The sequence below is a fragment of the Mus caroli genome, chromosome 15, assembly GCF_900094665.2.
Source record: "Mus caroli chromosome 15, CAROLI_EIJ_v1.1, whole genome shotgun sequence".
Taxonomy (NCBI): Eukaryota; Metazoa; Chordata; class Mammalia; order Rodentia; family Muridae; genus Mus; species Mus caroli.
In genome coordinates, this window is record NC_034584.1 from 39,015,971 (window position 1) to 39,031,819 (window position 15,849).

The 15,849-nt window shown below is 34.9% G+C and overlaps 1 protein-coding gene across 1 annotated transcript in view; it reads left to right on the forward strand.

Annotated features, from left to right (window-relative positions):
- The window catches only part of Pkhd1l1 (PKHD1 like 1), a 136,433-nt gene that overhangs the window by 43,611 nt on the left and 76,973 nt on the right, over positions 1–15,849 (forward strand). Inside the window, exons 23-31 of the mRNA XM_021183925.2 lie at positions 2,593–2,740; positions 3,822–3,976; positions 5,837–5,959; positions 7,043–7,148; positions 9,275–9,385; positions 10,825–10,989; positions 11,856–11,977; positions 13,739–13,871; positions 14,637–14,829. Coding sequence (XP_021039584.2) covers positions 2,593–2,740; positions 3,822–3,976; positions 5,837–5,959; positions 7,043–7,148; positions 9,275–9,385; positions 10,825–10,989; positions 11,856–11,977; positions 13,739–13,871; positions 14,637–14,829 — 1,256 coding nt within the window. The remainder of the gene's footprint in view (positions 1–2,592; positions 2,741–3,821; positions 3,977–5,836; positions 5,960–7,042; positions 7,149–9,274; positions 9,386–10,824; positions 10,990–11,855; positions 11,978–13,738; positions 13,872–14,636; positions 14,830–15,849) is intronic.

Below are 15,849 nucleotides of genomic sequence, written 5' to 3' on the forward strand. Positions count from 1 at the left end.
GTGACGACTATTGGTATTAACTCTTTCTGAAAATCTTGTAGAATTCTACAGAAAAACCATCTGGTCCTGGGCTTTTTTTGCTTGGGAAACTTATGATAACTGTTTCTATTTGCTTAGGGCTGATATGGCTACCTTATCTTTTTTTCTTAATTTAATTTTATTTTTAATTCATTTTTTGCACTCCATATTCCATTCCCTGCCCACACCATCCACCTTCCAACTGCTCAACATTCCACATCTCCTCCCCATCCCATGTGGATGCCTCCACCCCCCACCCCACCTGACCTTTAAACTCCCTTGGGCCTCCAGTCTCTTGAGGGTTAGGTGCCTCATCTCTGAGTGAACACAGATCCAGAAGTCCTCTACTGTATGTGTGTTGGGGGCCTCATATCAGCTGGTATATGCTGTCTGTTTGGCAGTCTAGTATTTCAGAGATCTTGGGGGTCCAGATTAATTAAGACTGCTAGTCTTCCTACAGGATCACCCTTCTCAGCTTCTTTCAGCCTTTTCTAATTCAACAACAGGAATCAGAAGCTTATGTCCATTGGTCAGGTGCAAATATCTGCACCTGACTGTTTCAGCTGCTTGTTGGGAATTTTGGAGGGTGGTCATGATAGATCCTTTTTGGTGAGCGCTCCATAGCCTCACTAATAGTGCCAGGCCTTGGAACCTCCACTTGAGCTGGATCCCAATTTTGGTCTGTCACTGGATCTTCTTTTCCTCAGGCTCCTCTCCATTTCCATCCCTGTAATTCTTTCAGACAGGAACAATTATGGGTCAGAGGTGTGACTGTGGCAAGGCAACCCCTTCCCTTACTTGATGTCTTGTCTTCCTGCTGGAGGTGGGCTCTGTAAGTTACCTCTCCCTACTGTTGGGCATCCCCTCAACCTCCCATTTCCTGAGGTTGCCTGTTTACATTCTTTCTGCTGGCCCTCAGGGCTTCAGTCCTTTTCCCTCACCCAATATCAGATCAGGTTTCCTTCTCACACACACATCAGCATCTACTTTCTCTCCCAGGTCCTAATTTGTTCTATGAAGCCACAATTACTCTGATACCTAAACCACACAAGGATCCAACCAAAAAAGAGACCTTCAGACCAATCTTGCTTATGAATATCAATAAAAAAATACTCAATATAATTCTTGCAAACTGAATCCAAGAACACATCAAAACCATCATTCACCACATCAAGTAGGCTTCATCCCAGGGATGCAAGGTTTGTTTAATATATGAAAATCCATTAATGTAATCCACTGTATAAAAAAGCTCAAAGAAAAAAATCACATGATCATCTCCTTAGATGCAGAAAAAGCATTTGACAATCACCCTGGGAAGAGAGGAAATAGATTTTGCAAGTGGACTAGAGAAGAGGAGAACTGGAGCAGGGTGATTCATACCCGCACTCTCCCCTCCACCCCAATCCTCTACTTCATCGGTCCTCTCTGAGTTTGTAGATTTGAGATTGATTTCTTAACAGCTAATATCCACATATAAGTGAATGTATACATGATTTTGTACTTTAAATTATGGTTTCCACGTGTTCATTGTTTTTACTTAGAAACATGGTTGAGTTTTCCTTGTTCTTGTTTATCCTGTACCCCTGAATCTTGATGAACTCATTGAGTTTTTAAGAAGTAACTTTAGATCAAGGAGAAGAAAAGACATAGCTCGTAGGATTTTTCTCTATGATTACTATTTTGCTGTCTATAATCAATAAGCTGCTTTTCATATTTTTGAACTGCATTCCAATAGAATCATAAATGTTCACATAATTTTAATCAAGTTTTCCTTATTAATATTGCAAGATTCATTTTATTACCTTTAGTGATAGTTCATACTTTTGAATTCCTGCATATTATAGTAGAAAAAGAGCAAATTTTGTCCTTTCTATTGGTAGAGATTTGTATTTTTTCTAACCTTTGACCTGAATAAAGTTGGCACATATACACACACATATACACACACTTCCTATCATGCATCCTATTTATTTTTTATGAATTTTAACTCTGCAAGACTGACAGAAAACCTCAACATCCAGAAATTGGAGACTACCATGATCCTTATTATACTTAGAACCTATGAATATAACAGTTATTATTTTTGTCTGTTGGTTAGTGTTTGATGCTTTAAAATTGTTTAATGAATCTTGGCAGTCACTCTACTGACCTTGTAACTCCTTGTATTGTTGGTTACATATTTATAGTTATTCTCTAAAAGGTGTTTTAGTTGTTTGATAGTGATGATTACATCATGTTTTTGCCTCCACACAGAGGTGTGCTTTGTACTTTGAATAGAGTGCTTACTTGATAAATATTTGTTTCTTGAGTGATGGAGGGTATGCTCTGAATTAATGAGCTATTACTGTGATTCCAGCTGATGGCTGCACAGATGACTGGGTTGACTTTGGCCTCATTACTGAGCTGTATAGGCATGGCCTGTGTTGATTTATGGAGCTCTCCTTAATGTCCTGAAGAATCCTGAATATATGAGGCTCATTTATGTAGTGTCACAGGATCCTACATGATGAAATAGAAACTGTGTTAGCCATTGTTCAGTTTAATCATTCTATCAATATTTATTTTGGAAATTAGATAATCACAAATGAGACAAAGAATGAGTTGGTTTACAGAGGAAATAATTGGCCAGGGGAGTCAAAGATTCGTATTCAAAAAATTCAAGAAGCTTCTCCACCTATAAGCGGCAGCTTTGATGTTCAAGCTTATGGACATATCCTGGAAGGTATATGTGAAATGCTCAGAATTCCTAGAGACATACCAAAGTTTTTCAAGTATACATGTATGCATTGTTTGCTAAATGTTCAATAGTATTGCTACTGCTATTTACTGTGTACAGTTATCTTATGTTCAAACACCTAAATAAATGACATGAGCCATATTGAAGTCAGTTATAGCATTTTTGTCTCAGAATTGCTTGTTCCTAGTTTAGTAAAGAATTCAACCATCTGAAGCCAGTGTTATCAGTTATAGCCATTTTTATTTAAAAGTAAATCACAAAATGTCAGTAAAAACATAGCAAACTCCTTAAAAATCCTTTTTCTGAAAGTGGTTGAAACTGTGGCCTTGTATAAAGTTGAAATTGTGAAAATATGGAAATTAAGGCCTTTATGATGCATGCATTGAAAAATCATGACTGTGCTATCCAGAAATGTTATAATATTAAAATAATACATAATTGAATTGGAATAGTATTTTAAAATACAATTTTAACTAATCCATCTAAATATCTGCTGTCCTATACAAAATAATCCTTATTACCACGTGTCCACTGAAGAGTTGGGCTGAAATAAGTATCATATATTGAGATAATTAATATTCAAAATATTATCACTAGTACAAGAAAAAATTAACTTATGTCTATTCTTCCCAATCTTTATCATATAGACAGTGAGTGCTAATTTAAACAATAGTGATATATTTTTGGTACACTTATTTTTACTGACATTTTCTTGATTTATATATTTAAAATTCAAACAAGAAACAAGATTATCTAGAATAAACGACACTTGATTGTTTTCTTCATTGCCTTATCAAATATAACTTTTAATTTCTAAAAGTTTACATTACTTTCATGACTTACCAATTATTCATAAAGCAAAATGTCATTCAAATAAAAATATCAAAACCAAGAAACATTTAGGTTTATTACTCATATAATTTTGTTTCTTGTTAATACATAATCTGTTGGGATAAATGCTCTAAACTTCTTTTTGACAAGAATGTGATTGAAGAATGATACTTTACACACACAGTACCATGAAGAGTGCTCAGTTTGTGAATTTTCGTTCCTTTCTGTGATGCAGGCATCCCTGCTGCTGTGCCAGCTGCAGACCTGCAGTTTGCCCTGCAAAGCCTGGAAGAAATAGAACAAGTCTCAGTAAACAGAGAAGGAACCTGTGCTGGCTATTCATGGAGCATCAGATGGACAAGCCCCTGTGGAAAGCAACCACTTCTGCAGGTCCCTGCATTAGTACAGCTTCTTTGTCCTTCTCTGTGCTCTTTGCTAATTTGTATTCTTTCTCATCCTAAAAAGAACTGGAGATTATGGATTTTTCAAAAGCAAAGCATAAACTAAATTTATTTTGTTTTTGTTTGCTTGTTTGTTTGTTTGTTTGTTTGTTTTACACAGGGTCTCACTTTGTAGCTTTGGCTGGTCTGGTACTTGCTATGTAGACCAGGCTATTGAATAGATACAAATATGGACAGAAATCCATCTGCTTTTGCCTCCCACACGCTGGGCTTAAAGGTGTGTGCCACCACACCAAGCTTATAAATGATCTTTGAAATTATTTGAACACAAAAATATTCTGCATTAGAATGAGCAGGCATGTGTTCTTTTCCATAGAGACCAGCTTTTGGTATTTTTAAATCCCATTGCTGTATGGAAAAAAATCGAGGAGTTATGAAAAGATCCTTGATGGTATACAGGCAGTCTCATAAATATATTCATCCATAATTTAGAAAATACACACACATAATTAGCCTCATTGCCCATAGTTCTTCTGAGACTGTGAAAGGTTTTCTAATTGTAAAGATGGTCTGTTCAAGTCAAGTCTAAAATTGTCATCTACTGTTATATTTTACATATATTAGACAACTCAACACTAGTGTATCTCAAGAGGAATGGGAGCTCACAGAATCTAAAATCAAAACAAGACTCCTGCAAATAGGGTAGAGCAGAACCCTCTGGGATTTGTGTTTTATGCACACATGTGCACACACATATTAACACATACACAATCACTCACTCACACACAAAGATAATAATTCTTAGAGGTGGTGAAAGTATGAGAAAGCACTTCTCATATCCTGTTGGTTAGAATGTAAAGAAGGCCATTTTTTTGGCAGATGTTGTAGTGCTATATACCTGTGATTCAGCAATCTGTTATATAATTCTACCCTACTGAAACAGTAGTACAGATGAGAAATGGTATAACCAAAAAAGTGGTCACCACTGCATCATTTCTTTGATGAGAGAATGATTGTTGAAATGACAGAACCCTTTACTGACTACTCTGTAGCCATCTGCTATGATAAGGTGGAGAAGGTGCAGAACCCTTCTCAGGAAATTTATTGAATGGGGAGACAGGAAAGTAGAAGAAAAAACTCATAAAAGTATGTAGACATAAAATTCATTGTGCAAGATGTTATAAAACCACAGGGGTTATTTTACAGGCACATACTTGGAACTAGAATTCTAAAATTCTATTATTGAGACTGGCCTCCTCTTGCTAGCTCTGCTAATTTATGATATTCACCTCTTCTCTTTTTCCACCAGTCTCCACTGCTTATTCACTATTGCTGTTCTTCATCAAAAGCTCATGTGTAGTGCATCATATAGACACTTATATCTTTGCTAGTGCCTTTAGGTATCAGAAGGTTACCATACTGGCATAAGGATTTTGAATGACTAGAAGAGAATTTTTATGGCTAGAAGAGAATATGATTCTAGAATGAGACAACAAAATTGCCAGGGATGAAAAATGCTAAAGGGAAAATATAACTCAACTTTTTAATTATTTATGAATGATTTGCCAAAGTAACTATATTGAGAAGGAACAGAAAACATTTTCCAATATAAAATTAAATAAATTTATTTTCGTTAGGCCTATTATACTTTAATTAATGTAACATATTATAATCCAATGGTCTTACCATTTTTCCTTTGAGTTGATTATTGTTTCTCTAGAAATTTTTTCAAACAAATATTTCTAAATTTAATTTTTTACATCCATAAGCTTTTATTCAGCTTTCACTTATTCTTAAATTGGTTCCATTTTCCATTGCTATTCTATAAAATCATTTTGTCTAAAAATAGATCAATGATTCCAACATTATTGGAGAAAAGGCTAATGTAACAGTTACCACAATAAAGGAAGGTGGCTTATTTAGACAGCGTATCCCTGGAGACATGCTTCGTACAGTGAATCAGCAACCACAGGTATGATTCAAGCTTTTCTCATAACATTTATAATTTCAAATGTATAACTAATTTATACCAATATACCAAAGACCTTGTAAAATGAAAATGTTTTCAACTGTAGTTTCACTGATCAACTGATTATTTTCTAAATTTGGAGAAAATTATCTTCCTGATGATGAAAGAATTATTTTAAATCTACCACTGACAGAATTAGTAACTATGTTATTCTATTTGATCTTTATAACATTTATGTTAGGTAATTATTAATGTTGCAATTATTAATGTTGCTGCTTTAGTGCTAAGAATATTAAAATATATTAAGTATAAGTGACTTTCCATAAAGCAACCTCTATCTTCCTTTTTTGTTTTTGTTTTTGTTTTTTTGTTTTTTGTTTTTTTTGAGACAGGGTTTCTCTGCATAGCCCTGGCTGTCCTGAAACTCACTCTGTAGACCAGTCTGGCCTTGAATTCAGAAATCCACCTGCCTCTGCCTCTCAAGTGCTGGGATTAAAGGCATTCACCACCACTGCCCAGCTCTAACTATCTTCTTAAGACTAACTAAAACAATGCTTTCATGATTCAATTTATGTAAATCTCTATCCTACAGCAAGGATGACATTTGTTTTCTTTTTTGTTTACGTTTTTGTTTTTGTTTTTCGAGACAGGGTTTCTCTGTATATCCCTGGCTGTCCTGGAACTCACTTTGTAGACCAGGCTGTCCTCAAACTCAGAAATCTGCCTGCCTCTGCCTCCCGAGTGCTGGGATTAAAGGAGTGCGCCACCATGCCCAGCTGACATTTGTTTTCTTGCATGTGTTTCTTTTATTCCCATTTACAATTGCATTAGAAGCCTAATGGAACATTTACTATACAAATAAGCATATGAATAAATGAATGAGTACATGAATAAATGAGGTGTCAATGCACAAAGCATAAACATTTGGGGGAAAATAACATGCTTCTTGCTCTAAATCCAGTGCATAAAGTATATATACTCCAAAATTATTACTACATCTCATTACTAAATTCTATGTATATTGTACTAAGCTTTGCTGGCCCTTTAGCCTTGTTCAACTTTGCATCTGTGTTTTTTGACTTGAAGGTTGAAGTCTATGTCAATGGAATTCCAGCCAAATGTTCAGGTGACTGTGGGTTTACATGGGATGCCATGATTACTCCCCTGATCTTGACAACAACACCTTCCGAAGGTAAGCTTTGGTTTCAACCTTAAATACAAGGTGGTGGATAGATAGAAAAATATAAAAAATATATTAAAAATAGGCTCTGTAGTGAACTACCCTTCCCAACCCTGACAGTGACTTTTAGTATGGTTTAAAATCTTTTTCTTGATAAAGTTCTGTTGATTTCTTTTGAAGAACTAGCCTTTAGTGTTTCTTGTAATCTTTTTATTCCATTGATTTTAAATGCCATTATTTTGATTTGCTGTTGTTACCCATACTCATGTTTGTACCTCAAGTTTATTCATTTTCACTATTTGGCAGTCAAATATCTCACAGTTTATTTATAAATTCTCATGTTGAAAACAAAACAAAAAAGAAAGAAAACTATAACTGTGATAATGAACTTTAAATATTGATTACTGTCACTAACTATGGCAAGAAAACCTCTCAATATAGTGAGAACTATTTATCAGCTGAAACTATGGAAAAGCACTCATTACTTATTTGGAAAAAAATATATGAAGCCAAAGTATTCCATTGATATCTCTATTCTCTACTTTTACAAATTACAATCAGTCTCTATGATTTCTCTGTGACTTTGAGACATTGCTTAACATTCATCTGGTGAGAATTCTCCTACAGAGGTAGCAACTGGGCAAGCAATAGGATAGCTATAGTGTAACAAAACAAAAGAATTGAGTATTCACTTCGAGAAAACAAAACAATTAATTCCAAGAACTCATCCCAGCCTAGGGTGTTTTATTGGGGAAAATGTGATTGTGGTTTTTTGTGTGTAAACTCCTAAAAATGTAAATAAACATAAGGAATAAGATGTAAAGGGTGAGTTTTTAACCATAGTGATGAATTCAGAAATCACTACCTTATATGCAGTCTTAGTAGTTGATAGTAAACTGTATCTGGTTTGTGCCCTTGAATTTGCTAGTAATTTTCCTTTGTGTGTTTGTGTGTGTGTGTGTGTGTGTGTGTGTGTGTGTGTGTGTGTAGTTCTCCCAAATTACTTTGGGCTCAAAATAATTAACAACCATGTTTGATCAAGTTAAAAATAATGGAAAAATATAATGAGTGCAATAAAAACTAGCCATTTTTCTTCACTGACAACTAATGGCTGCTCACATATTGTTATACACATTCCAATCATAATCAGAAATATTATGAGAATCTAAAATTCCCTTTAAGAATTATCCCTATCCTAGCCCCTACAGCTCCCTGAGGCAACCACAGTAATTCTCTTTGTACATTTTCTTTCATTCTGTTTCAATGCCTTTTTTATTTGAGATACATATATAGTAATTTTGGTGTGTGTGTGTTTTGTTTATGTCTGTGTCTATGGTGGGAGTGAAAAGTCAGTCTTAGGTGTTATTTCTCAGGAGAGGTTTACTTTGTTCTATCTGTAATTAGAATATATTAATAATACATAATAATTGATTTCATTGTGACATCTTCATACATGCAATAATGTTTTCTTTTTTTGTTAATTTTTAATATTTTTATTACATATTTTCCTCAATTACATTTCCAATGCTATCCCAAAAGTCCCCCATAGCGCCCCCCACTTCCCTACCCACCCATTCCCATTCTTTTGGCCCTGGCATTCCCCTATATTGGGGCATATAAAGTTTGCAAGTCCAATGGGCCTCTCTTTCCATTGATGGCCGACTATGTTTTCTGATCATACACATCTTCCATATCTTCTCTTCTCTCTTCATCCTTCCACTGATCACTGTCCTCTTCCCAATTCCTCCTCTTTTGCCTTCAAGATGCATGTCCTTCCTTCCATGTCCTTTGCAAATGAAGGGTCACTTGTCCCTCATTCTTTTCTCCATGGTTTCATGGTGGATTGCTGCTTTTTCAACTTATTTTTCTTTTCTTTTCTTATCTAATTCAATATTACAGTGAAATAATATTCTGATGAATATTAACACAAATATCCACAATAAAAATCAATACATAATAATTCTATGGAAAAATATTATTGCCAAACACATGTGACTTTTCTCCCTGGTTAATTTCAAGCTTATTGTTTGTATCTTATAAAAAATAGGCATATTCTTCCTAAGAAATATCTGATTTTATAATAACAGATTCTAATTTTTTTCATTTGAAATGTAGTAACTTAGGTTTTTCACTTTCAGGATCCTACGCAGAAAGCACGATTCTAACCATAGCAGGCTCTGGATTTTCTCCGACTTCAGCTGTATCCGTCTCTGTTGGTTCTACCAGATGCTCTCTTCTCTCTGTGGAGGGTAGGTTCTTTCAATTGTCTTGAAGTTTGACTGTTTTTCTCCTAGAGAAATTGGAAGAAAGAACTACCACGAATATAATTGTCTTCTGGTATATATTTCAGAGCCATGAAATTAGCAACCTGGTCTGGAAAGTGCCAATGACTACATATATATAAATGATATATATAATTGATTATGACCATAGACTATTGATTGTTATACGGTGTCTTTATCGCAAGAAGAGTAATCTACCAAACTTCCACTCATATATACCTTACAAAGTTATGTCACAAGATATTTCATGTGTTTATGTATCTCTAGGCAACAGAGATATTCAAAGTATGTCTCTTTCCTCTCATGGTCTCTGATCATGTCCATGTTGTTGCTGTTTATTTGCTTTTGTGTGTACTGGGGATTGAACCCAGAGCCTAAGGCATGTTAGGTAAGTACTCTACCAAAAACTATATCACCAACCTTTTGTCTATGCTGTGACAATGCCATAGTAGTCATCCTGAAGTAAGAGGTCATGATCATATTCTTTGATTTCTAGTTCAATGGGATCTCTCAAGCTATGCAGAATTTAAAGATCATTTATAATTTTAAATTCTTGACATTGGTTCAAACATAGTTACTTTATTTCACTGAAACATCATTCACGATCCTAGATATTTTCTGCAATTTAATGATTGAAATCACATACACAAGATCACTTACCAAATAATTTCTGTTGATCTTTATTTAAATGTGTTCTTATAGTCAAATAGCCAATATTATAACAGTATTACTTAACTATAGTAAAGAGAAGAAAATGTTTTCATTTGATTTTATCATGTTTATTGATAGAACATGTTATTTTACTCAGTTGTGGATATAAGTAAAGTGTTGAATGAAAATTTTATTTAAAATTCATAACTTTGATGTAGACTTTCTTTTTTTCTTTTCTTTCTTTTTTTATTAGATATTTTCTTTATTTACATTTCAAATGTTATCCCCCTTTCCTAGTTTCCCTTCCAAAAATCCCCTATCCTCTCCTTCTTCTCCCTGCTCCTCAACCCACCCACTTCCACTTCCTGACCCTGGCATTCCCCTACACTGGGGCATAGAACCTTCAGAGGACCAAGGGCCTCTCCTCCCATTGATGACCGACTAGGCCATCCTCTGCTAAGATAGAGACTTTCTTTGGGCAAGGTTTCCAGATTCATTTTCAATATTTGTTTACCATCTCCTAGAAATAAGTAATTCACAGCAGCAAGTAGCTTGCAAAGATCCTACCTCCCTACTAAGATTTCCCTGACCCCACCAGAATAATAGTAGTTTTCCTTGGATATAGTTCTTGGAGTCTGAAAAACAAAGGCCAAAGTTAATATTTACAAATTAATTTTAGTGAGTTCATTTTTTAAAAAAATCTGAAAACACCACCACATTTGCTTTATCATTTTCTTCTTCTTTTTTATCAAAAGAAAATAAGATCAAGTGCCAGATTCTGAATGGAAGTGCTGGACATGTACCAGTTGCTGTGTCCATTGCTGATGTTGGACTAGCACAGAATCTAGAGGGTGAGGGATCCTACTTCGTTTATCGGAGTCAGATCTCACATGTCTGGCCTGATTCTGGAAGCCTGGCAGGTAATAGCTAACAGCTCTACAAAGAGGTGATTGCATACATTTTCACAACTGGGTTTCCAGTGCTTTGATTCTAGTGCCAGGAGAAGAGCAAGGAACCCCAGATGCCCTCATAGCCCAGAAGAGAATGTCCTTTTGAAAGGCACAGGCATTAAATAGCTGGCTAACTCTTTTCCTTGTGAAGCACAATTCGGAATTATGCTTACATCATAGGTTATTGAATTAATATCATCAATTATTACATGTTTCTATAACAACCTCATTAATTATGTCAAGATAAGATTTATTAGTTATTATTCTGCTTACCAGCTGCTCCATTTGTAACCAGAGTCTCAGTGGAGCTCTTCGACCTAGAATAAAGTTCTGGGACAAACAGGACAAAAGAAGGCTGACAAAGAGGATGCACAGACAATTTTTCTTGTGTTGTTTCACGTACTCTGTATATTTTTTAACCACAATTAATATAAGAAATTGTGCTTTGGTCTTGATTTTTGTGGGTTTTTTTAAATTACATTACAGTTTCTTTAGTTTGTTTTTTCTCTTAGATTTTCTCCTTGCTTAGAGATATTAAAATTTAAGTCTTGTTTTACCCTCATTTGCCACACACATGGGCTAAATAGAAATAGTGTCACTTCTTTCCAGGACAAAGAGGTAGTTGCTGCTAATATACCCCAAAGTCAATATGGGCAAGCCTGTGCAGTTGAGAGCTTAGCTGGGTTTGTGCTGGTAACTGTGTGCAAAGCTGCTTCTCTAACCACTTGCTGGTATCACTAGATGACTTGGGGATGATAAATTAGATAGGGACAAAGTTTCATTTGGTCCTAGTTGACCTGACTTTTGGTTTTACTTTCTTTGTTTTTCTTATAAAGGTGGTACTCTGCTGACAATATCTGGATTTGGCTTTAGTGAAAATTCAACAGTTTTAGTTGGAAATGAGACCTGCAATATGATTAAAGGAGATTTGAATAGGATAACCTGCAGAACATCAAAAGTAAGGCCTCTGACTTCAGTTATTCCTCACCTCCAATAGTCCTAACCTCATTAACTAGAAAACATCTGGGTGGGTGGGTAGACAAGTGACACGTTTCTCCAAATTTCTGAGCTTTCAGTATTGTCTGTAAAAAACCATTTCTTCATCATTTTAAACCAAAATCTAAAGACAAAACATTATTTGTACATATGAGACATTTAAAAACCATGATGAGGATAGTCACAGGTAAGCAATGCATCTCACCTGAAATAACAGAAGTAGATACAGAGTAAAGATGAAACTCAGTGGAGATGGGAGTTCAGATGGGGGTCTCATAAAAGAGTTGATGCCTAGTCAGCACTTAGGGTCACCAGAAAATTACCAGATAAACTGAAAGATGAAAATAACTCAGTATTAATAATTTGTAAATTTCAGAGAAACAATTCTAAGCACTCTTGGTTCTAAGAAAGAAATTCATTTTTATTTGTACTTTTGTATTGAAATTTACATTTATTTACCTTTTGTGTACATGCATGAGTGTGATGTGACTACTGCTGTACATCTGTAGATATAGCAGAGGCAGATCTCTTCCTGGGATCAGACAGAGCATAATCACTGCAACGAGCATGTTTACCTCTGAATCATCTCTCTGACCCAGAAAGTTATGTTTAAAAGTGCCAAAACTTCAATTTGTTGGCAAAAATTTGGAGTTTGCTATAGGATGTAAGATTTTAGAATTAACGATTATTCCTTTTATTTTTTACATCAGCCTTAGATTTAAAATAGGTCTATGGTTCACTAATTATGTGTACAGAGATCATATATGCAGAATCAGTCACTGACACCAAATTTCAAACACAGGAGAGTAAGTGAAGACATAGGTAAGATGTGTAGGGGAAAATAATCAATGAGTGTGTGTTGGTTTGAATGATAGAGTAAGGATTTAGGGGCTTTGACAATATGAAAAAATATTTTTTAATAATTCAGTTAAAACATAACATGTGCATTAATGAAGTATGAGATGATCAAGACTACCTTATTGAGAGTTGCACAGATACCATCAGTGAAAATATAAAGTGGTTTTTAGTGTTAGAGCTTGGAGTATGTAACTTGGTCAGCTAAATATGCAGTCTATTTTGTGAATGAAGTATAAAAATTAGATTTGAGTCTATAGCAAGAGAACAAGGACGAATTTTTGGTATCTTATCCTTCGTCAGTTAGAGAGCCATTTTCCCAGAGCATCTCAGCTGCAACATGAAAATTCCCCTTAAAATGCAATAATACAGATGCAGATAAATGGATCATAAACACTGCAGGACCACTAAGTCTCTGCCTTCAGAATTAGATACACTAACCTATACTTAATATATGTCAACTTAAAATATCTGGGAATTAACTCTAATTCATGACTGAAATGAAACATTTTTAGAATTTTATTTATAGTGATTCTATTTTTCTTCAACCTTTAGAGGTTTTTTGTTTTGTTTTGTGTGTGTATGTGTACAGCCTTGGATATATTTCCCCAGGAATTTTTTACCATATTTTCTCGGATATGATTATCTCCCTGGCTAAATCTTGCCAACAAGCCTAGGATGGGAGGTCAAGACACCACATCTGGCTTCTTTTCACTCTGTATTTCTCTCCTTTATTAATGTGCATTGTAGGGATTGAACCTGGGTTCTCGTGTTTGCAACATAAACATTTACTGACTGAATTAGCTCCCCAGCAAAGAGAATGGATTTAAATACTTCATCACTTTAATTTTTCTATTTTTTTTTTCAGAGAATTGAGGGTACAGTTGATATTTCTGTCATTACCAATGGAATTCAAGTCACAGCCAAGGACAGTTTTAGCTACAGCTGCTTACAAACACCGGTTGTCACTGACTTCAGCCCAAAAGAACGGACAGTTCTGGGTAAGAAATACCTCAGTGAGATCAGTCATTTGTCTTTTGGGTCTGGTTTACCTCACTCAATATGATAATTTCAAGTTCCATTAATTTACATGCAAATTTCATTGTATCCTTTTTCTTCACCCTGAATAAAATTCCATCTTGTATATTTACATTTTTATTGTCCATCATCAATGGACATCTAAGACTTCATAAGTAGTAGTAGATTTTGTGTGATCTCAAACTATAGTACATTAAATATTTTTATAGTTCCTATCACATTGCTGAATTTTGCATCTACAAGTGACTTTCCCCACTTTTCTTCAGTGTAAATTCACACACACACACACACACACACACACACACACACACACACACACACACGTGCATACACCCACATGCACAAGTGCACACACACACAAACCAGAAAGTTCTTCAAAGCACAGCTTCTCACTGAAGTTTGTTCCTTACACTGAAACATAATCTTTACTTTCCTTTACTTTAAACACAAACAAGTCAACTTAAAATTTTATTCTAAACATGTACAATGGTGAGAAAAATATATTTTTAAAAAATACTTCAGTGCTTTTTTTTCTGTGTAAAATAAGCATGGCACTTTATGTGTACATAGAAGCATTAACTCATTCTTTGAATTTTGCCTCTGAAACCGGAAATTTTTTCTAAATACAATAAAAAATAAACATATTGGTTTGGTTAACATGCAAATTTTATTGGGGTAACAAGTTAAATTTTTATACAACCAGTTGTATTTTTCTTTTAAAATCATAGGAAAGGTCAATTTAACAATTAAAGGTTATAACTTTGGAAATGAACTCGCACAAAATACGGTGTATGTTGGAAGAAAGCACTGCCAGGTACTTTACTCAAACTTCACAGACATTACATGCCTGTTGCCCACGTTACCTCCAGGAAAACATGACATCTATGTGAAAGTCAGAAACTGGGGCTTGGCGTCAACAAGGTATGACACTGATACTGGTTATAAATGATAGAACTATGGAAAGCTTGGGGCTAAAATTGGGATTGGAATTTTTTCTTCTCATAGAAAAAAATTGTTTAAAATTCTCATAAAGTATGCAATAGCTCTTTGGTTTTTGACCAAACCATTTAGAAAATGTTAATATATTCTCTGTTGAATTTTTGTACTGGTTATGTGATTTGCATGCATCCAGGGAATGTTTTTCTAGCAGTTTTGGTGTTAGAGGGAGAGCAGTTGTTTATTTCTAAATTTACAGTAATTTCCTGCACTAATGTTACATATTGTTGGGAGGATTTTTCTCAATGCTTAAACAATTCTGTAACAATTAGAACTGTAAAAATGGATATTGTTATGATAAGAATGTATATGAAGTGAACTAGCATTCCATGGAACAGGGCAGGATCCTCTGAAAAGGTAACAGTTAAGCCAGGATCTGACCATCTAAAGGAAGCAGTGGAGACAATTCCTTGCTGATTCTCTTTAAAACAGGAATTCTGAATTTTCTTCCCTGAAACTGTTAACAGCAAAATTTTAGTTCATTCTGAGACAATTGCTAGTTTGGAATACTTTGAAAAACAGCAAAGTAAATTAATGGCTTAAAAAGAAGGCAAAGAAGGCAGGTGTCAGAATAGAAGGGCAGATAATTGTCCAAATCCTACAGGAAGTGAGGACCAGTAAGCATAGACTCTAGAACTGAATCCTCTGTTGGAATTACTGGGAGGAGTTCATAACGTTTTTGAAAATCTACTGGCTTCTGATGTTTGTGGATGATATTATGTCAAATTAAAGTCAAACCCAAACTGTGTATTTAGATGGTAGTTGGAGAAATGCCAATTCAGCATACTAAAGGAGTTAAATGAAGCAATACAAAACCTCTTTGGAATTTACAAACTGTGCTGTCATAGTGGGACCTAGGATAAAGGGGTTGAGCCCTCTGTATCAGGTCAGAACATCGCACAATTTGATGGCACCCTAGCAAGCCTATCATCTAAAATAAAATAA